A 20574-nucleotide genomic window follows, 5' to 3' on the forward strand; every position below is an offset into this window, starting at 1 on the left:
AAATACTTTTTGAGCTGTAAAGGCTCTACATGAAAAGCTTATGTAATAGAATATTAAATTGGAGGTTTCAATTAAAGCCAGATACAAGAGATACTACAAACCAAAAGAGGTGCTGATTGCATATGTGAATTTACAAATCTAAACATCACTGACATAATTTTTTTAACAGACTTTTTTTTTTTTTTTTAGCAGTTTTAGGCTCAAAGCCAAATCAAGCAGAAAGTACATCCTTTTCTTCCAAGCATGGGCTATTTTGAAACATCTCATGAACATCATGTTTATAAAGATTGGTTTGTTGGAGTGAGTGGAGATAATGTTTGAAGGTGATTTCTTTGTGGAAGAAAAGGGCTTCTATGGAAAGACTCCACTCAGAGAGCTTGATATGGCTCTTCTAGAGTTAAGCAGAAACAGTGATATGATTTGGATCTGTGTCCCCACCCAAATCTCATGTTCAATTGTAATCTCCAGTGTTGGAGGTGGGGCATGGTGGGAGGTGATTGGATCCTGGGAGCAGTTTCTCATGAATGGTTTAGCACCATCCCTTTGGTGCTGTTCTTGGGATGGTGAGTGAGCTTTCACAAGATCCATTTGTTTAAAAGTGTGTAGCACCTCCTCCTCACTCTGGACAGGTAAAACATCTCACATCTCCTTTGCCTTCCGCGGTGACTGGAAGCTACCTGAGGTCTCTGTAGAAGCATTAGCCACTATGCTTCCTGTACAGGCTGCAGAACCATCAGCCAATTAAACTCCTTTTCTTTGAAAATTACCCAGTGTCAGGTACTTCTTTACAGTAAGGCAAGAACGGACTAATACAGAGAGTGAGTTCGGGTCTGACCTGAGTCCCACTTGATAATGTAAAAGGCTAGCTACTTTGTTGGTATAGTTATATTGGGTTTAGTCTGTGATCCCAGAGTTTGTTAAAACAAGATATGTATGAGAATGCCCAATGGAAAATGAAAAAGAGCTGCACTGAAACCACTTTAGTTTCTACCCAAGATGTCCTGGAAGACCAAGGAGACTCCAACAGAGAAAATCGGGGTGGATAACAGTGAAAAACCAGCAGCTGAGAAAGAAGTGATCACCGGAGGAGGAACATCAGTATATGCTTGGAGGTGAAGCAGACATTTCCTCTGGTGACCTCTAAACAACTTGTACAGGAGCCAATGAGATAAAGTCTGCTTTTCACACTTCCTACACTTGACAGCTTAAACATATCCCATGACAGTGTCAGCTGAGTGAGAACTTTCCTGTGCCCTCTTGCTAAGCTCCTAAATTGTGCTTCAACACTGAGGTATCAGAAACAGAAGAGAGCAAAATGGCAGTGCAGGGGAGCAAGTTCAAGGTGGGGAAGGACGGAGGATGCCCCCCACCCCAATATACACCACCCCTCCAGCAAGTGTCCAGCCTAATGCAGGCCCAGCAGGAGTACATGGCAAGCTTTTTATTTGTTTAGTTGGTTGTTTTCAAGAGACTGGACACTACTATGTACTGAAATAAAGCTGTATTTGAAACGTAAAGTTATCCATTTGGCCCTGGGAGAAAATCTATTAATATAACATGACATTTACCAAAGAATGTGTCAGCAGCATCCATGGCCTCAACAAAAATGCTATCTGCCAGGAGGACATGGAAACTCCTTTAGAGGAGACAAAAGAATCCTCAGTAAAAGGAACCACCTCCAGATACAGCGTGATGGGTTGTGCAGTTGAAGCTACAAAAGGTTTGTCTTGGACATTAATATGGTTTGGCTGTGTCCCCATCCAAATCTCATCTTAAATTGTAACTCCCACAATTCCCACGTCATAAGAGGAACCCAGTGGGAGGTGCTTGAACTATGGGGGCAGGTTTTTCCTGTACTGTTCTCATGATAGTGAATGAGTCTCATGAGATCTGATCATTTTAAAAAGAGGAGTTCCCTGCAAACTCTCTTTTTGCCTGCCACCATCCATGTAAGACATGACTTGCTCCTTCGTGCCTCTCACCTTCCACCAGGAGTGTGAGGCCTCCCCAGCCGTGTGGAACTGTAAATCCAATAAACCTCTTTCTTTTGTAAATTGCTCAGTCTCGGGTATGTCTTTATCAGCAGACATACAGATATATCGGGAGCTGCTTTACAAAAATCACCAGTAGGCATGAAATTTCCAGTGGCTCAATATGTCCCACTATGACCAACCCTCGTGATAAGCTCAGTGTTGGACACAGTGGCTGCCACACCTGCTCACTTTGAATTGTCATTTCCAACCCTGCCTCTTCATTCTCCAACCTGAACACCAGCACCATTCCACAAAGAAGGCCCTGTGTACACTCTGCCTTTTCCTTCTCTACAGTCAGTACTGGATCAATGTCCACATAGGCCCTATCCACAACCCAACAGCAATCTCCTGGTCCTACTTAAGAGCACATTCACCTTCTAATTTCAGGATCTTCTTTCATAGTCTTGCGATACCTTTCGTGGCTCCAACGCTATTCTTCGAAAAGAAAACTTCTTTGAGGCAGGAGAATACTCTGTCCCTTTTTTATGCTTGAATCGTAAGTTTAATACAGAAGGAAAGCCCTAGAAAGTAAATCATTGTAGCTGCTTTAAACATTTGAAGAGCCTACAGATGGAACATTCCTTAGATTTCGTTTTGTTTTTTTTTTTAAAGAACAAAACTAGAAGAATGGGTGGAAACATTTAGGTCAGATAAGTTTCTCTCAAGCTCTTTAACAATGAAAACAGTTTTTGAAAAGCAATGATTATTCCTTTACTCAAAGTGCTCTAGCAAAAGTCAGATGACTACAAAGCAAGCATGTAAGAGTAATTACCTTCTATAGGAGGGAATTGAGATTAGACGACTGCAGAGTTGATTCCTATTCTAATTACCTTCTATAGGAGGGAATTGAGATTAGACGACTGCAGAGTTGATTCCTATTCTAATTACCTTCTATAGGAGGGAACTGAGATTAAACGACTGCAAAGTTGATTCCTATTCTAATTATCTTCTATAGGAGGGAATTGAGATTAGACAACTGCAAAGTTGATTCCTATTCTAAGTATCTTCTATAGGACAGAATTGAGATTAGACAACTGCAAAGTTGATTCCTATTCTAATTATATTCTATAGGAGGGAATTGAGATTAGACAACTGCAAAGTTGATTCCTATTCTAATTATCTTCTACAGGAGGGAATTGAGATTAGACAACTGCAAAGTTGATTCCTATTCTAATTATCTTCTATAGGAGGGAATTGAGATTAGATGACTGCAAAGTTGATTCCTATTCTAAGATTATGGATAGGCCAAGGTATACAATGACTATTATATCATTCATTATCATAGTCATTATATACCTTGGCCTACCATTCATTTACTTCATGAAACATCTTAAACATCAAATAATAATAATAGTAATAATAATAAAAATATCTACTATGTGGCAGGCACTATGCTAAGCACCAAAGTATGGTCCCTGCCCCAAGGAAATGAACCTAATAAAGGAGCCCAGAACAGGGGGACCCAAATAATAAAGACTTAATTTTTTGGTCACACTCCATTTATTTCATGAACTCTGTTTATGCAGTTTATATTTTTATGATAACATTGAACAATAGACATATTATGTCATATTGGTTTACACTGACCTTTACCTAAAGTACTTTAAATAAAAATATCCTATTCAGAGACAAAGACAAAGAGCATGGTTCTCATTTGTTTGTAGCACATTATGGGAGGAGTAGAGTTCATTTCTCCATGAGATACTACTGCTAGCTTTAAATTATGGCCATCTCTGAGTGTACGCTTATTAGCATGGCATTCTAAATTAATATGAAATTCTGTATGCACAACTGAAGATTCATAACACATTTAAAAAAATAGGGTCATTCTGACACTAGACAGAAATATAATTCTTTGAAACTAGCTGTGGGAGAACCTGTAGTTCAATCATACTAACAAATGACTGAAGGGTTTTAATCATACTCAGAGATTCAAGTGGACCATGCCCAGTGCATGCCATAGACTCTGGCATCAATGAGTATCGTGCCCTACAACAAACCCACTTGGCTAACTAGTCACTTTACAAATCATATTTTATGAGCATTTCCCTTTTAATTTTCAAAATTTCCTTTTTCCCAGTACGCCAATACTCTTCCATTTTCTTTTCAGCAAGGGAAAACTCCATGTTTCACTTCTAATCCAGTTCTAGAATCTTAATCCCCACTTTAGAAAACAGAGTCCAGTGAATTTTACTCTTTTCAGGAAAAGCCTGCAGAGTGTCAACTCTCCCTCAACCTTATAAGAAAACTAATGTGACTCAATGTGAGTGCTTTCAGCAAGAATCTGAGCTCAAGTTCCCCAGATTAAACTCTCAGTTTGGTTTCTTTCTCGCTGGGTGACCCAAGTAAAGTCAATTAACCTCTCCGTTTCCCACCCGGCTTTACTGATGCATTTATGCAGGTCGCTGGATATTCCCAGATGGAAGAGCATGCATGCATACATTCATAATGCAAACTCATATCACAGTACTGGTCTGTACTGGCTTGCCTCATTCTGAAGCAGTATTTTCAGGGAGACTCCCCTGCCCCGCACATTTTATCACAGTAAGATAAGATATTTGTTTCTTAAAAAGCATCAACAAAGGATCTACTATGTAGGAAGAAAAGGCTACTAAATTCTATTTATGTTTCCCCAGTGAGATTTTTGAGCCATTCACTTCTTAAGCACATAAATTAACCCACTGCCCTACAGATCTAGTTTTTACTTCCACAAGTCTTGATAAAGTTCCTAAGTGCTCAAACGGATAATATGTCAGATTCACTCTGCAGAGACTCAGGGAGGTACATCTACATGTAGAAACAGGCACCGGAGAAAAGTAGCACTTCACACACAAAAACAGTTTCAAGGCTAGCCAAGACTCTAGTACAGGCAAAGTGATACAAATAGGGCATAGAACAGCAGGGTTTCCATGCAGGCAAGAAACTGATGAGTTCAGGAAAGTGGGCTAAAATGGCGATGCATTTACAAATGTGATAGTCGCTGACCATTGCCAACCCAATGTGCTTCTCACCCTCTGTCCTTGTTCATAGGAATCCGATTTTTTTTGGAGATGGAATGGGCCCAGACTAGGGGATAAAACAGGATTGGTCTAAGCCAATCATGGCAATTCTGTTTCCATGTGGCAAACACTTGCTTTTCAACATGCTTCGTTATTATCACTGGCCATATGGCCCAGTTATAAATGATGAGCTGTAAGGAGAGGCCTATTAGGAGGCTTCTAAGAATTATCTTTTTTTATTTTGTTTATTTTTATGTATTTATTTATTTTTGAGACGGAGCCTCACTCTGTCACCCAAGCTGGAGTGCAATAGCGCAATCTTGGCTCACTGAAACCTCTGCCTCCTGGGTTCAAGTGATTCTCCTGCCTCAGCCTCCTGAGTAGCTGGGATTATAGGCACATGCCACCACAGCCAGCTAATTTTTGTATTTTTAGTAGAGACAGGTTTTCACCATGTTGGTGAGGCTCATCTCGAACTCCTGACCTCAAGTGATCCACCCACCTCGGCCTCCCAAAGTGGTGGGATTACAGGTGTGAGCCACCGTGCCCGGCCAGAATTATCTGTTTTATATAGAAGAGACAGGCACGGCTGTTCCCGTTGTTATCCTGCCTTGCACACAGAATTGATGCCTTGATGCTCTGTTCTATGCCATGAAGGACAGTGGCTAGTAAAGCTAGAAACAGCCCCGTCATTGTGAGTCAACAAGAATGTCCTGATGGGTTTATCTGCTGTGTGAGTGCCTGATCCCTGCCAGGAGACAGCATCACGAACCAATAAACAAACCAACCAAGTTTTTAAACATGATACATACATGTAACTACAACGTAAAATGAAACAATAAGACATATGAAAAACTTTCTTTAGAGAACCTTATTTTTTCTTTTATGCTTTGTAGATACTTTAGGTTGAGTTTTCTCAAACCCTTCTATGTAGTGTCAAGAAATATTTCTCTTATAAATATTTTTAAAATGTATCATCCTGCACAACGAATAAAATTGTAGATCACTTAACCAATTTCCAATTATCTAAATTAATGACTGCATGTCACTACTAACTGACAGACTTTGTAAAACTTTTAATATCTTTTACATAAAAAGTAAGTAATACTGGCTCGGTGTACCTCATTGCCATAATGATATGCATATGTGAAATTAGAAAAAGCACTATACAAATATCATAACAATTAAATATTTAGGTAAAGTCTGAGCTTAGCTCATGATTTATGGTAAGCATTCAATAAATTATAGGGATTTTTTTTTTTTTTTTTTAGATAAGGTCTCACTCTGTCACTCAGGCTGGAATGTGGTGGCATGATCATGGCTCACTGCACCCTTGACTTTCCAGGCTCAATGGATCCACCTGCCTCGGTCTCCCAAGTCGTTGGGCCTACAGGCACATGCTACCATGCCCAGCTAATTTTTTTTTTCTATTTTTTGCAGAAGCAGGTTCTCACTGTAATAGTAGTCACTCCTCATAGTATACATACAACAAAACCATGTACTTTGGAAGTAATGCAATAAGTAACATGTTTTAAAATATATACACATACTTTTTCAGAGTAACATGCTTTTAACTTCCTGCCCACAATTTTGAGAATTTCAAACTAGCAGCATGGGTCAAGCACATGGCTGGGTATCAAAACAAAAACACGGAGACACTCTACACAACAAAATGCAAAGCGACATCTGGTATGTTCCCATCTCTCCAGGGTCCTCATGATGCTGAGCTTTTGAGCATTCTAAAGGTACACTTGGGGAACTTGCGTCTGCAAGACCGACTTCTTTTTCTATCTCCCTTTTTCTTAAAGAATAGTGAGTAAAATCATTCCCAAATAAACAAAAAGCAGTTATTATTATAGAGGGATCTCTATTAAAGAAGCAATGAAAGGCTAGCACTACTGTGGTCTGGATGAAAATAAATAGCTGGATTGAAAAGTCAATGAATTACCAACATTGACCCACATTTCTCTAGACTTTAATTAACTGACATCATCCCAATGAATAACATATGATAAATAAAATCTTAATTCTAAAATACTAGGCAAAGGACAAAGGCTCTCAACGTACGCATTTCTGCGATACAGAAGAGTAACAACGAATTGGCTAAAATTGCCTGCAGCTCAGCTAGATACCATTTTACTCATTTCAGATCAATGCTGGGTTTCTCCCTCTTTGCCAAAGCTGAATGTGCATCACTCTGGCTTTTGTCCAGGTCCCCACATAGACTTTGATAAAATACTTACTCAGTCCACCTTCAGCTATCACTCCTCCCTGAACTCGTCTATCCCCTCCATCCTCTTCTTCTCTTAACTATGCCTCTGCTCCATGATACCCTCAGCTAAACATTGGAGGAGTCTTTGAGAGCCATTCAAATGATCTGATGTTTTCCTAAAAATTAGTGTCTTTGAACAAATGAAGCTTTTGTGACCTATACATGTGTGTCCTATGGCCATTTGTAGGAGTTGGTTCTAGGAAGGCTGCTGAAAATCCATTCACCAAAGGCTGATTCACTGGCTGGCCAACTTACCTAATCGTTTACTCAAAAGTTCTAAAATTTGATTATTTATGAACTGCACAGTGTGGTCTTTGGTGTCCTGAGCTCTTCAGGTCCCCTCCTGGCCCCTCAGTGTGCAACTGCCTGGAGCTGTTGCAGAAGGGAGCAGGGGCATAAATGATGAACATCCCTAAAATGCTCCTAGGAAGAGAAGAGGTTGTTCACCTATAACCTGAAAAGTCCTTGAAATTCAATATAAAATACAGAAGATCCTAAAAGCTGATTAAAAGAAACATATTTTTGGTAAACCAACAAACAAAGAAAATGATTTGGAAAATGTTTTTTAAATCTGGAGAAACAGAAAACAACTAAAATAGAGATTAGAAAGAAATCGGTATAAGCCAAGAGTTCCCATATGGAATTTTGAAGTTTAGGTTATATTTATAACAATAGACGTACAAGTATATTAAAGAAGAAAACGTTCTTAAGAAGATGAATTCACCTGTATTTCATAACTTTCAACAAATTGATCATTCATTAAAATCTGCTAAGAAAATATTGACCATTTTGAGAATAATCAAATACAGAATACAATCAAAATACTTGAATAAATTCCAAAAGAATGTTCCAAAACAATATTATTCCTTATATTAGTAAATGTGGTAAAAATCAGCAAAATAGTGAGAAAATTCAATGGTATCCATATGAGGTGTGTGTTGGTGGAAAAGAACATTTACGGGTTTGAAACCCAGGCATGAATTATCAAAATGAGTCTCAAGAAAATGACAGTAGCAGCATTTACTTACAATTTTAAATTGCTTCTACTGGCTGATACTGATGCCCTGAAATGGTTTCGATCAACCGTCTTTAAGTAGACCCCTTTACATATATATTGTATATAGTATGCAAATTCTAAATGTAAACTATCAAGAATAATACATGTATAAAAAATAAATCATCAAAATTTTAAGTTCTTTATGGTAATCCTTTTTTATATGTTTATTTTTATATGTTTATTATGTTTTTTATATGTTTATTTTTACCTTAGCCTGGCTCTTTTGGAAGTATTAGCTTTGGTAAAAGGGAAAAAGAGGAAAATATTTTAACCTTTCTCACTTCTCTATCTACTGGCTCTTTGCGAGGTGAGTGTGCATCATTTGTGTGTGGATGAGAGCCCATGATAAGGACCAAGGAGAACACAAGCAAAGAGAGTGGGCATGAAAAGGAGATGAAGTAAGAAGCGTCCACAAGGCCAAGAGAAATCTCGTGGCAGAACAGATGGCGGCGTGAAGGGCGACAGTGAACACGGGGGCCAACCTGGCTTTGGCAGATGCCAGACATGCATTGTGTTCTTCACACTTTCCACCCTGGAGCTTATGAATCCACACAGAAACCAGCTTCACTGTAGATTTAACACTGTAACGCGATGCAAAACAGAATGCATGGTGGCCGGTTCCACTCTCACTGTCGGGACATCCAAAACATGCCCTACAAATACTGTCAATACCATAAAATAATGCGTAATGCCTCCTCCACTGTGCTTTAAAAGCACTGAAATGCCTGATAACCAAGTCTACAATAAGCAAAGAGGGGATATCACACACTTAGGCAAAAACACCCTATGTGAAAACTAGAAAGTAAGTTTAGATCTATTCTAAGACTTGAACTTCTTACATAAATGTGAGAGTAATTTTGATAACAAGAGAAGTAAGAAGACTCCTGGCCAACAATTAATCTGTAACAAATATTAAGCTTAGGAATGATTTTACATTTAGACTGTATTTCTTAATACATTTCCTCACATAAATTGTGCCTAATCTATAAACTAATTTTAAACAAAATCCATCATGCCAGGCACTTTACATCTTACTCTATTTATTGCACCATTTCTCATCAGAAACCTTTTAGCTTTAATGCTATTCCATGGCAGAGTATCTCATTAGAGTGGCAAAGATAAAGTTCTTTTTGAGATAAAGTAATTACAGTGATTGTAGCGGGGGGTGGGGGCACCCAAAGTTCTTGGCTACAGTAATCTCCTGGCTTCTGATTCATTTTAAGACCAATAAACTGAGTACAAACAAAAAGATGTTAATGGTGGATAACTCTGGTTACCTAGAGTTTGTCCTGGAGGGATTAGCAATTCATAACCTTAATCAGAACTAGAGTCCTGGAGAATTTTGCTCCCAGGAAAATATTTCAAGACCAGATGCTGTATGTGCTCTCAGCTCACTTCTATGTCAATTCTATCTTCTAATTATTATTAAAGTCAATCAAGTATTTCACTCTATAAAAAGCCTTACTATATTTTAAGCCAATTTTCTGTTCCAAAGACTAGTCAGTTACTTCCTATCCCAGGGGCTTTGCTTTCTTGAGGAGGCACAAGTCAGTTGAAATATGGGCTATGGCCAAGACAATGATAGTAGCAAGGGACAGGACTCCTCATCCATGATCAGAAAGAGTACTGTTAGGATTTAGTGAGAAGCCTTCAGGGGAAGGAGGAGGCTTGGTTTTCAAATCATGCCAAGGGACAGACTTACCATCGCCATGGAGTCTAATTAACCTTACCAGCCCATTCAAAATAATTAAAAATTAATACAGTCTCTGATAAAGTTTGCTGATATAAATTGGTGCTAGGGAAATATTTCAAGGAAACAATGACATGGATTATTTTAAATTATTAATTTCATTGGTCAGGAACCCAATCAGAATTAAATATTCACATATAAAACAACCTCCCTTGTGTGTTCAACTCTGTCTTATTTCTGCATGGACCTCAGTGGATGACTTTTGAAGAAGCAGATGAAAAGTGAATGCTTGCCAATTAGCCATTGTTCACCGTTTTCCAGTAAGCATTCATATTTCTAAAGGATTATAGTCTAGTCCAAACTCTGATCAAGGTCACCGTGCAAGAAAGAGGATATTCTGATATGGAGATGAAGAAAACTTGGAGTCCGGGTTGGTTCTCAACTTACCTATGAGGTCAGGTGAAAACTTCAGACATCAGTTCCCCATGCCTAACATCAGGACAAAATTAACTATCCATTTCCTTTACAATTTGTTAGAGTATCATATTAAATGTGAAACATGATTAAACTGGAGCATCACATTTGAAAAGCAACTCATTATTATTACATGTAAATTTTAAATAGCATTCAGGAAATGTTAGAATTAAGAACAAATCACCAATAAAAACTTCAGAAGATTACCATTTAGACTCATGATATGAGTGGATCTCGTTGCAAACTGATTTTTCCAAATGAGAAAAAAATACAATTATGCTTTCAAAAATAACCCAGGTGGCTAACCAGGTTCCAGTTTTCCTCCTTAGGTATAAAAATCTTGCTGAAGTTCACATAAACCACATGCTGCTCACCTATAACTAGTCAGCCACACAAGATCCTATATTGTATTTTTGTTCTTGATCAGAGAAAATTATGTAAGTTATCGATCCTTATAAAGTTCTAGAAAATGAAACCTCAGAATTGCCTATTATTCACACAGCAATCTTTACACTTGGCAAAGTTTAGCACCTGCTCCATTATTGCAAAGCCTAAATTTGCTGGTGAATCAGTAGTGTGACTGGTCAGCTGATCCACAGAAATATTATTTGTAGGTGTTACTGAATGTGTATTTTTGTTATTGAAAAATTGAAACATCTGATCTTCTCCTATGGACTAGCTACACTATATCTAGTTACTGTACTAAAATATGGATTATATAAATTATCTTTGATTTAATTGTCCCTAAATCCATAAGCATATTTTTTTCAAGAGTATGTTTCAGTTATATTTTAAGTACAAGGGAAGTAGTTAGAAAATAGAACACTGATTACTAGATTTGTATAGTGAGGACTATATCCTAGTAAAGGCCAGGGCTATGGAAAAATACAAAGCAGATTTTTCACTCCTGGCTTCGATATTTATGAACTGTGTAACTTTGGGCTCATTACTTAACCTCATGGAGTCTCTTTGTAAAAACACTGGATGAGAATTGGAGAAAAATAGAAATACAAGAATATAAGGATAAGGAAGAAAATCAGTACACTGTAGTGAAGTCATCATAATTGCTATGCTTCATTTCATTATATGATGCCAGACAGAATTTCTAAAGGGTATGAATTCATGGAGTCAACATAGAAAATTTCGAATACAAATGCTATTTATTCAGCATTACTTGATTCGTGTCCTTCTATGGACAAGGCACTTTGTGAGGTGTTAAACATAAACTAGAGACCCAAGCTGAAAGTTATCTGATCTTATAACAAGGCTTACAGGCTCTTCAAACATAGACAAGTAAGGACACTTTGGCAGAATGAAGGGCAGGAAGTGAATGATATCTGCAATACTGGAGTTGACATTTTGGCCCCTCAGGGTAGGAAATGAAGAGAGGAGAGGCCAACAGCTCTAGAAAAACTTCAGAGAAGGGTCAATGATATGCAGAGCAGAAAACAGTGCTTGGGGAAGAAACAGCATGAATTTAAATATCAAAGGTGGAGCATCTCTGGGAACTGAGAAAAATCCCAGGTGGTCACATGACTGGGCTTTGGAGATAGAGGTGGAGCCGAGACTACAATACACAGGGATTGAACTTCCCTCCCAGGATACTGGGCCTGGGGAGCAGGGTGGCATGACATCATCACAGAGCCTCAGCCTGAGATGGAAATGCTCACAGCCTCTTGATGCAGAGCAGTAGAGGTAGGGGTGGTTTTACTTCTCTGAAATCAGTTAGCCAAAGCCTAGATTGATTTCATACATGAGTATATATAAATATATATACATACATACATAAAATAGTAATATTAATAGAATAACAATATAGAATTTTACATTTCTAAATATTTATGTTCTGGCTACTGTTCTAAGTACTCTTCGTAAATGAGCTATCTGCACAAAAGGAAATAGATACTATTGTACCATTGAATAGATATTACCAAGTTGGCATAGGTAAGAGCAAAGGAAGTCAGGATTCTAATGGGGCAGACTGGCTCTGGCTAACTGATTTCAGAGAAGTAAAACCACCCCTACCTCTACTGCTCTGCATCAAGAGGCTGTGAGCATCTCTTAGGCTCACAGGTCATCACCTCTCAGCCAAGCCTTACTGTTCCTGAGGATTACGACATGTCAGGCTCTGGTAAGTACCTACTATTAATGTACCATTTAGTCCCCACAACACTCTATTTTGGCTTGTTATGTTTAGGCCAATGCTACAGGTTGGTTTTCTTTTTGTTTTTCTATTTTTTTCCCACACAAAGCAGATTATTAAATGAGAAATCCCATGTAAAATTCCAGATTGATGATTTCTTTTGATTAAAAAGAAAACAATACAGCCATACGGAGTTTCCCTCTCACCTCTTGCCAGCAACTGGCAGAAGTGACTTTTCAACATGAATTCCGCCTCACCCTTCCACTACCGTCCTTACTGCCCCCTACTGCCCACATCTAACCTAACTTCACATCACCTGAGTGATCACTGTGGACATATGAGTATGTGAAATCTATGGTAATTATATCTGTGTGTTAAAAAAAAAAAGCTAACAAGCTGTAGGACTTAAATGTTTAGATTAGACAGTCCAGGTTCAACCTCCAAGTCCACACTCATAAGTTCCTCTTTTCTTGGGCAAATGCCTTAATCTCTTTAAGCCTTATTATCCTCACATCTAAAATAGGGTTACTAATAATGCTTAACTGAGAGTGTTCTTATGAAATAATTAAACCAGATAATGCCTGAAAAGAATTTAGCTTGGAATTCAATATTCATTTCTATTGCCGTTTTTACCAAGAATACCAGGAAGTTGGTATAAATAGGTCATATATGCCACCTAAAGCAATCAGGACTTAGGCACAGATTGGGGTAGATGAGGTTGTGTCTTGTGTTGAGAAAGCCAGAGGAGAGGAGCAAGTGGAAGCAACCCCTCTGGGGGACATTGGGCCTGCAGCATGCTGCCCGGCAGGAGAGCTGCCCAAGAACTGTCCCAGAAAGAGCCCCGTGGGCATCATTCCTGTGTGGCTTTGACTCTATAAATGAATTTCTCTAGACAGCTGAAATGTTCATCAAAGTGAAACACTGAATCACAGCTTTCTGAATTCCACCATTTTCTCAGGCCTGAGAAGATGGATCCATGATTTCTCCTTTATTAGGTGGATCTTTTGAGTTCTTTCACAGGCCCCGTAACACACATTCTACAGGGCTGCCGCCTTGACCCTGGCCCGAGAAGATGGATCCATGATTTCTCCTTTATTAGGCGGATCTTTTGAGTTCTTTCACAGGCCCCGTAACACCCATTCTACAAGGCTGCTGCCAGCTTGACCCTGGCCCACAGCTCCTCATCTGTGAACCAGATGAAATGTGCCTTAATTAGCCTCTTGTCTTTAACCTGTCCCCATCTTCAAGTCTAATGGCAAACTGTCCTCAGCATGAACTGTCCTCAATAGCGTTTGACACATCACCCTGGTTTATACAATTTTGCTGTGGTTTCCGTCAGCTTGCAGAATAGAATCTGAACATGCCAGTCATCAATGGGGTTCCTGGCTGGCGCCTGGGGTGTTTACCCACACTTGCACGCCTGACTGCCCCCAGCACTGTGTCCTTGACACCTCCGTGTCTGTGTTCTCTCCACCGCGGGGACTGGACACGCTCGGCCTGCATGCCCTCTATTGCATCCACATCACATCCAGCCAAATCCCTTGGAGCCACCGAGCTGGAACCTGACACTTTCTATCGGGGTCAGCAAACCTGTTCTCTAAAGAACCAGTGAGTATGTATTGCAGGCTTTGTAGGCCACCCAGTCTGTTTCCCAGCTACTCCACTCTGCACTTAAAGCAGGAAAGGAGCTGTAGGCAACATGTACAGAAATGGGTGGGGCTGGCTCTCCATTAAACTTTATTTATGGACATGAGAATCCAGATTTCATGGGTCACATAATGTTATTCGTCTTTTGATTTTTCCCAACCATTTAAAACCATAAAAACCATTTTTGGTTCAGGGGCTGCACAGAAACAAGCAGTGGCCACAGCAGACTTTAGTTGACTGACTCTTGCTTTATATGCATACTGTTTGCTGATCCATACTCTTTTTTTACTTTTTAAAATTAAGGTATAACTTACATTTAGTGCACCAATCTTAACGAAACAGCCCAGTGAATGTTGACTTTTGTATATAACCATGCTACCATCGCACAGATCAAGATACAAAACATTCTTAGCAGCCTAAGGTTCCTAAATGGTCCCTTCTAATCACAACGTAACAGAAGCCCAACCTCTTTTTGCTGCCAAAGCACTCTCCATACTTCCTTTCATAGGCCTGGATAAAGTAATGGGGAAACAACCCTGTGTAATCTAAACTTTCACAGAGCAGAAAGAAATCCAGAAGACAAAGGCGCATAAATGAAACTTCGGCTATCATTAACTATCACAACCACAGAAAAGAATGCCTTTTCTTTTCAAAGACGGGTGATACATCATTAGAAAAACTGAAAGGCAATGTGTTAGTACACATTCATTTTCCTGGCAGTCTCATGCTGACACTGCATTTCCTTACCTGGGTCAAGGTGAGCGTTGCCTGCCTGCAGGTGCTGCACTGTACCCTGAGTTTTCCCGGCTGCACTCTTTGACAGGGGCCTTTGCAATACACATAAAAGCTGTTGTAGATTGATCTACCTGCTGGAGAAGAAAAAGCAGAGGAAGTGGCTAATAATGCTGAATCTAAATTGAGACAAGAAACTCTTTGAAAGCTTGTTAGAGGCAAATTTTAAAACTCAGTCCTCAGGAACATTTTGAAACATTACTGGAATAAATATTCCAATGAGAATACAACAATTTAATTTCGAAAATCTAACTTTATGCTCCAAGAGTGAAATCTTTTCTCTCTCTTGCCAACAGCCCTGTGACTTACTCAGCAAAGTAAGCAGCCTACTGCCAAGAGAATCGGGCAAGTGTATCTGCAACACAGTAAAATCAGAGGCACTCTTTGCCGAGGAAGTTCGAAAAGATGACAGGAATTCTTTCAGGATGCTCCTGAATTCTATCTCGTGCTTCCGGACACAGTTTTGAAGACTGCAGATTTTTCCTCATAATATCTTATCTACAGAGAAAAACCAGCCCATTTATCATGATATAAATGATATGATCACAGTTTGCTGGGCTTCTAGGGTTGACTTTCTAACTCACAGTCACACATAAAATAAGAAAAGAGGCCAACGCCGAGGAACTTTCAGAGACCAAGCAGCTATGTGCAGAAATGGATGGTTTGCATTTCATTTATGATCTCTCTACCTAGGCAAACACCATTCAAATAATACATTTTCAAGAGTAAAAGGTGAACAAACAACTAATTGAATAGTTCAATCTCAGATCATTTCTCTCAACTGTCACCATATAGGGATACTCTGTAAACTGGGGAAATTTAATCATTTTATACTTCCATATCTGTTAAGAATTGACCTTACTCAGAAGCACTTACCAGAAATACAACCTCCTTCCTGAATTTCTAAATTTTGAAAATTACTAAATAGTTTTTTCTTTTAATCCTTATCTGGGTGGATAATATAACAGATCATGACATAAAAGTTTCTTTGAAATTTTACTATGATCATCAGAGGCATCTAGAGATAATATTGTTTTTTAAACTTTTGGAATGAAAATCTTCAGCCTCACAAATGCATATGATCTATTAAAAACAACTAGAACAAAAATAATGAAAAAAATGAGATTCTAAAGTCTTTTGCAGCTTCATTTCACGAATTTACAAAAAGAGCTTTTGCAGACATATTGGATTATCATTTGTTTAGCTATCTTTCCTAATATTGTAGGTGACAATACTTTGCAAATTCTGAAGCACAACAAAGACATAAAGTTTCATAATTTTATCATTTGTTTGTAATATATTTTATAATTATTACTCTATAAAGATTAATATTTAGTTTCCAGTGGGAAATGGAAGATAAAATGTAAATACATGCTTATATTGATATGAAAGTACTATTTTCTGACACTTCTGTGTAACTTTAATGCCCTAATGTACAACATATTCAAGTACATAAATATCACATTGCTGTTAGCAAACATAATGACATAAAATGTTTCACGTGTAATATAAATGCAGCATAGAACCATGTATTAATGTTATAGAAATATTTGTAACAACTGACTGAAATATCTGTAATATGTAAGTAAATGTTAATGGAAATATTTGTAACATAAATATTTGCAACATGCAGAGTATCAAAAGATCACAAGAACTGTGATAATTCTGATGTGCACTAAGAAGTGCTTAGTGAAGAAGGTAGGAACCTTTACTGTTAAAACCTTTATCAGCAACAGGAACAAATCCAATTTCACAATTTTTATAACCTTTTGTAAAGGTCAAACAATAAAAAGAAAAAAGGAGGAAGAAAAGGAACAGGAGAAGCAAAAGCTTTGAAAGGGGAGTCAGGGCTGCAAATACGCTAGCATTGTTGAAAGAGCATATTAGCAAGAGTTTTACAATATTAAAAGAAGCATCTCAGAAATTGCAGGAAACTAAGTGACTCTTCTCTCTCCCTTAAGGCAATAGTGATGTTTGCAATATTGTTTCAGCTAGTGATATATCAACGCAGAATCTGAAAGCTAAGGAACTTTTCCACCTCCGAATGCTACAACCTTCGCTGAAGTCCTTCAGAAGTTATTCAGAAAATACTGCATGCCAATGTCTGTGCCCTAGAAGCATACAAGATGACATGCAATCTATTACACACACTGCTTTCCAGACCCAGCCACAAGTTGGGGATTAATAGCCAGTCTAAGGAAGATCAAGGTCAGGCCAGTCCTGGCTGCAGCGCTTTTCAAGCTGTTGGCTCCACTTGGTCAAGCAGCTGGGGCATCAGGTAAATCTTGAGAGCCCCTCCAGAATAGCTTCCCTATTTATTTAGCTACATAACACAATTAAAAGTTGGCAAGGTTTTCTGTGTCATGCTGTGACCTGGACAGGCATGAAAACAAATAACACCCCGACAATCTTCTGGGCAAGGTTCCCATCGGCCTGGCTGAAGGGCCTAAAGTAGAAACTCTTGAATATGGAGTCATAACTCTTAGAGGAATGGCAAGGCAATTCCAAAAATGACCTGAGAAACCTTTCTCGTGGTATGTAGCTGTCTCTAGTCAATAGCATGAATCTCACCCTTTCACTTGTTCTTGGACCTTAAAATCCTTTCTCTCTCCTAATCAACTCTTCTGTATGGCAGCTTCTTGATTATCCCAATAACTAAAGTAGCTTATGTTTGTGTTCATAAGAGTTTCCTCTTTTTGTATAGTAAGTTTTGAAACATAGAGAGATATTTCAAAAATTGTACAAATCACATCCTTCATTGTAATTCATCACTTGCAGATATTTTGCCACGTTTGGGTTCCCTGTGCGCGTGTGTGTGCATGTGTGTGTGCATATAGCTGTGTACACATATACTACATGTATAAACTATTTGGTTGAAGGATCTGTAACAAAGTTTCTGACATCATGCTACTTCACCTCTAAATTCTTCAACATCCTAAAACTAGGGATGTTTTTCATATAAAACCATTTAGCTTTTTAAGTGATTTGGTTATTTTGTAGTTCTATTCATAGACTAATCAGGTATATTTTAAGTAGGCATTACAGAAAATGACAGTGGTTTGCAAGCTAATAAAAGATGACAATCAAAAATATTGGGGATTCTCTGGTCAAACCAATTTAGGTGGTGCTAAGTGAAGCCACATTAAACAAGTCCCCTGACCATAGCCCTTCTCAGAGCTGAGTGACTCTGTAAAAACGAAAGGATGAAGCACAGGACATCTCAAACTTCTCCTGACCACAGACGCCTTCCTGGAATGCTGCATCATGTGACACTGTACTTCTCAGAAAAAAACAATTTAGAAAAAAATATCAGATGAAGGATTCAATCCACTTGTAGGGCTTGATTTATAGAAAGTGAAACTGCTCATGTTTATAAACCCAGATTTACCAAATTCTCCTGGATATCTGCCTACGGCCAAGTTCTTTCCTCCAACCCAAAACATCAACGAACTCATATAATTACTTTGTCATGTGCCAGGAGGTTAAGTCTACTTATGTAATGATTTTGCAAATAAAGTATGTTAATTTTATTCAGAAGTTTTGTTTTGTTTTGTTTTGTTTTTTCCTGCAGAGAAGTTAAAAAGAAAAGTGTACTGAGTTCAGGGCCCTTTTAAAGTGTGAGTCACTGTGGCCATTCAGAGGTCCACTGGCTTTCTACCATTCCTTAGCCTAAGAAGTCCATCTTCTTCTTCTTCTTTTTTTTTCTTTTTTCTTTTTTGAGATGGAGTCTCGCTGTGTTGCCCAGACTGGAGTGGAATGGTACAATCTCGGCTCACTGCAACTTCCTCCTCTTGGGTTCAAGTGATTCTCCTGCCTCAACCTCCTGAGTAGCTGGAACTACAGGCATGCACCACCACACCCAACTAATTTTGGTATTTTTAGTAGAGACAGGGTTTCACCATGTTGGCCTCGATGGTCTTGATCTCTTGACCTCATGATCTGCCCACCTCAGCCTCTCAAAGTGCTGGGATTACATGCATGAGCCACCACACCCGGCCAAGTCCATCTTCTTCTTTAGTTTTCTCTCACACTTTGCCTAACAGAACCCTCAGTCAAATCTTCTCTTTTCCTTTCTTTTCTTGGTCAAAAAAGTTGCTGAAATAACAATGTTTACAACATATTGAATAGAGCCAATATTTGAAAATAGTATATTTTATTTGCTTGGGATTTTTTAGAAACCAGTATAATCTTTACAGTTATCATTTTTCTTTTATGTATTTTAGATAATAGGCTTAAGGGTTGAAGACAGGATACTTAGGAAGAGTCGTTCTGATTCTAATGGAAACTTTTCATTAACCTGAGAAGTTTCCATCACTAGTTGTCACTGAGAATTTAATTGCTGGGATAATTTGTTTTCTAGGTGGGGAGAGAGTAAGATTTAACATGTTTCTTATCTTGGTAAAATACTGTTCAGTATCAACATATTGTAACAGAGCAAAACAGCAGGAACAGGACTGATTTTAAGTGATATTTATCGCATGAGCTATTAAAATATTAAGTAGAACAATGTCACCCAAGAGAACTCTCTGCAATGATGAAAATGTTCTCCATTTGCACTATCTCATATTAATATATACACACAGAGACACACACACACACGTACATAGCATATGTAGCCATTAGCTACAACTACCTATGGAGAACTTGAAACTTGGTGAGGAATTACTCTCTGAGTTTTATTAATTTAAAGTAGTTTCAATTTAAATAGCTGTCTGTGGGTAGCAGCTACCAAACTAGAAAGCACAGGAGAATAAAAACCACTGGTGTGGCTGGTCCCCTCTTCAACTGACAATGCGGAGACTCACTGGGCAGTGAAACAGCTTGTTTTAATCTGTGCTCATATAAAAATAATGTTGGCCCGAGAGAAGGAGAAGGAAGAAGGTTTTACTCGTGGCACTGGGGTAGGACAGAGACAGGGGGGACTTCCGTAGTGCTAGAAGCAGAGCAAAGCTTCTCGCCATCATGTGCCCTTATTTCCTACACCAAGGGGATCTGTTCTTGAGATGCACCTGGACAGCAATGGCTCCATCTCCATTTCCATCACCACCTTTGAAATCTGACCCATATGCTCAAGGTACAGTTAGACTGGCACTTCTTGTATGATTTCTGCCCTTGATTTCCATTATCATATGATATTTCCCTAAAAATGACATCTAAGAGAAGGAAAGTAGCCAGTGCAGTCTCATCCTCTTCGAACAGCTGGCTTGCACCAACACCACAGAACCAGCTACTGATAAGGAGCTGCTGGCATGAGGCGTACCCCCAGCCTTTGTCCAAAGCCCCCCACATTGCCAAGCCTGGCTATTGGTGGTTTCAGCTCCTTCCCTCTTTCCTCCTTCTGACTACAGAGTTGTCCTTGTTTCTTACACATCAAGAATGCTGCTGCTGGCGTCATTAGCTCTCATTTTTCAGTTACACCTGCCATATTCCCTCAGTTCAGCCCTGCGCCCAGTCACGCAGGGAGTCA

The 20574-nt window shown here is 38.8% G+C and overlaps 1 protein-coding gene across 6 annotated transcripts in view; it reads right to left on the reverse strand.

Moving 5' to 3' along the window:
* Positions 1-20574, reverse strand: part of PRKN (parkin RBR E3 ubiquitin protein ligase) — a 1411643-nt gene that overhangs the window by 868199 nt on the left and 522870 nt on the right. For all 6 annotated transcript variants that reach the window (XM_054686972.2, XM_001153913.6, XM_054686973.2 and 3 more), the window contains one exon: positions 15063-15184. In XM_054686972.2, coding sequence (XP_054542947.1) covers positions 15063-15184 — 122 coding nt within the window. The remainder of the gene's footprint in view (positions 1-15062; positions 15185-20574) is intronic.

This window comes from Pan troglodytes, chromosome 5 (genome assembly GCF_028858775.2).
Source record: "Pan troglodytes isolate AG18354 chromosome 5, NHGRI_mPanTro3-v2.0_pri, whole genome shotgun sequence".
NCBI classification, from domain to species: Eukaryota; Metazoa; Chordata; class Mammalia; order Primates; family Hominidae; genus Pan; species Pan troglodytes.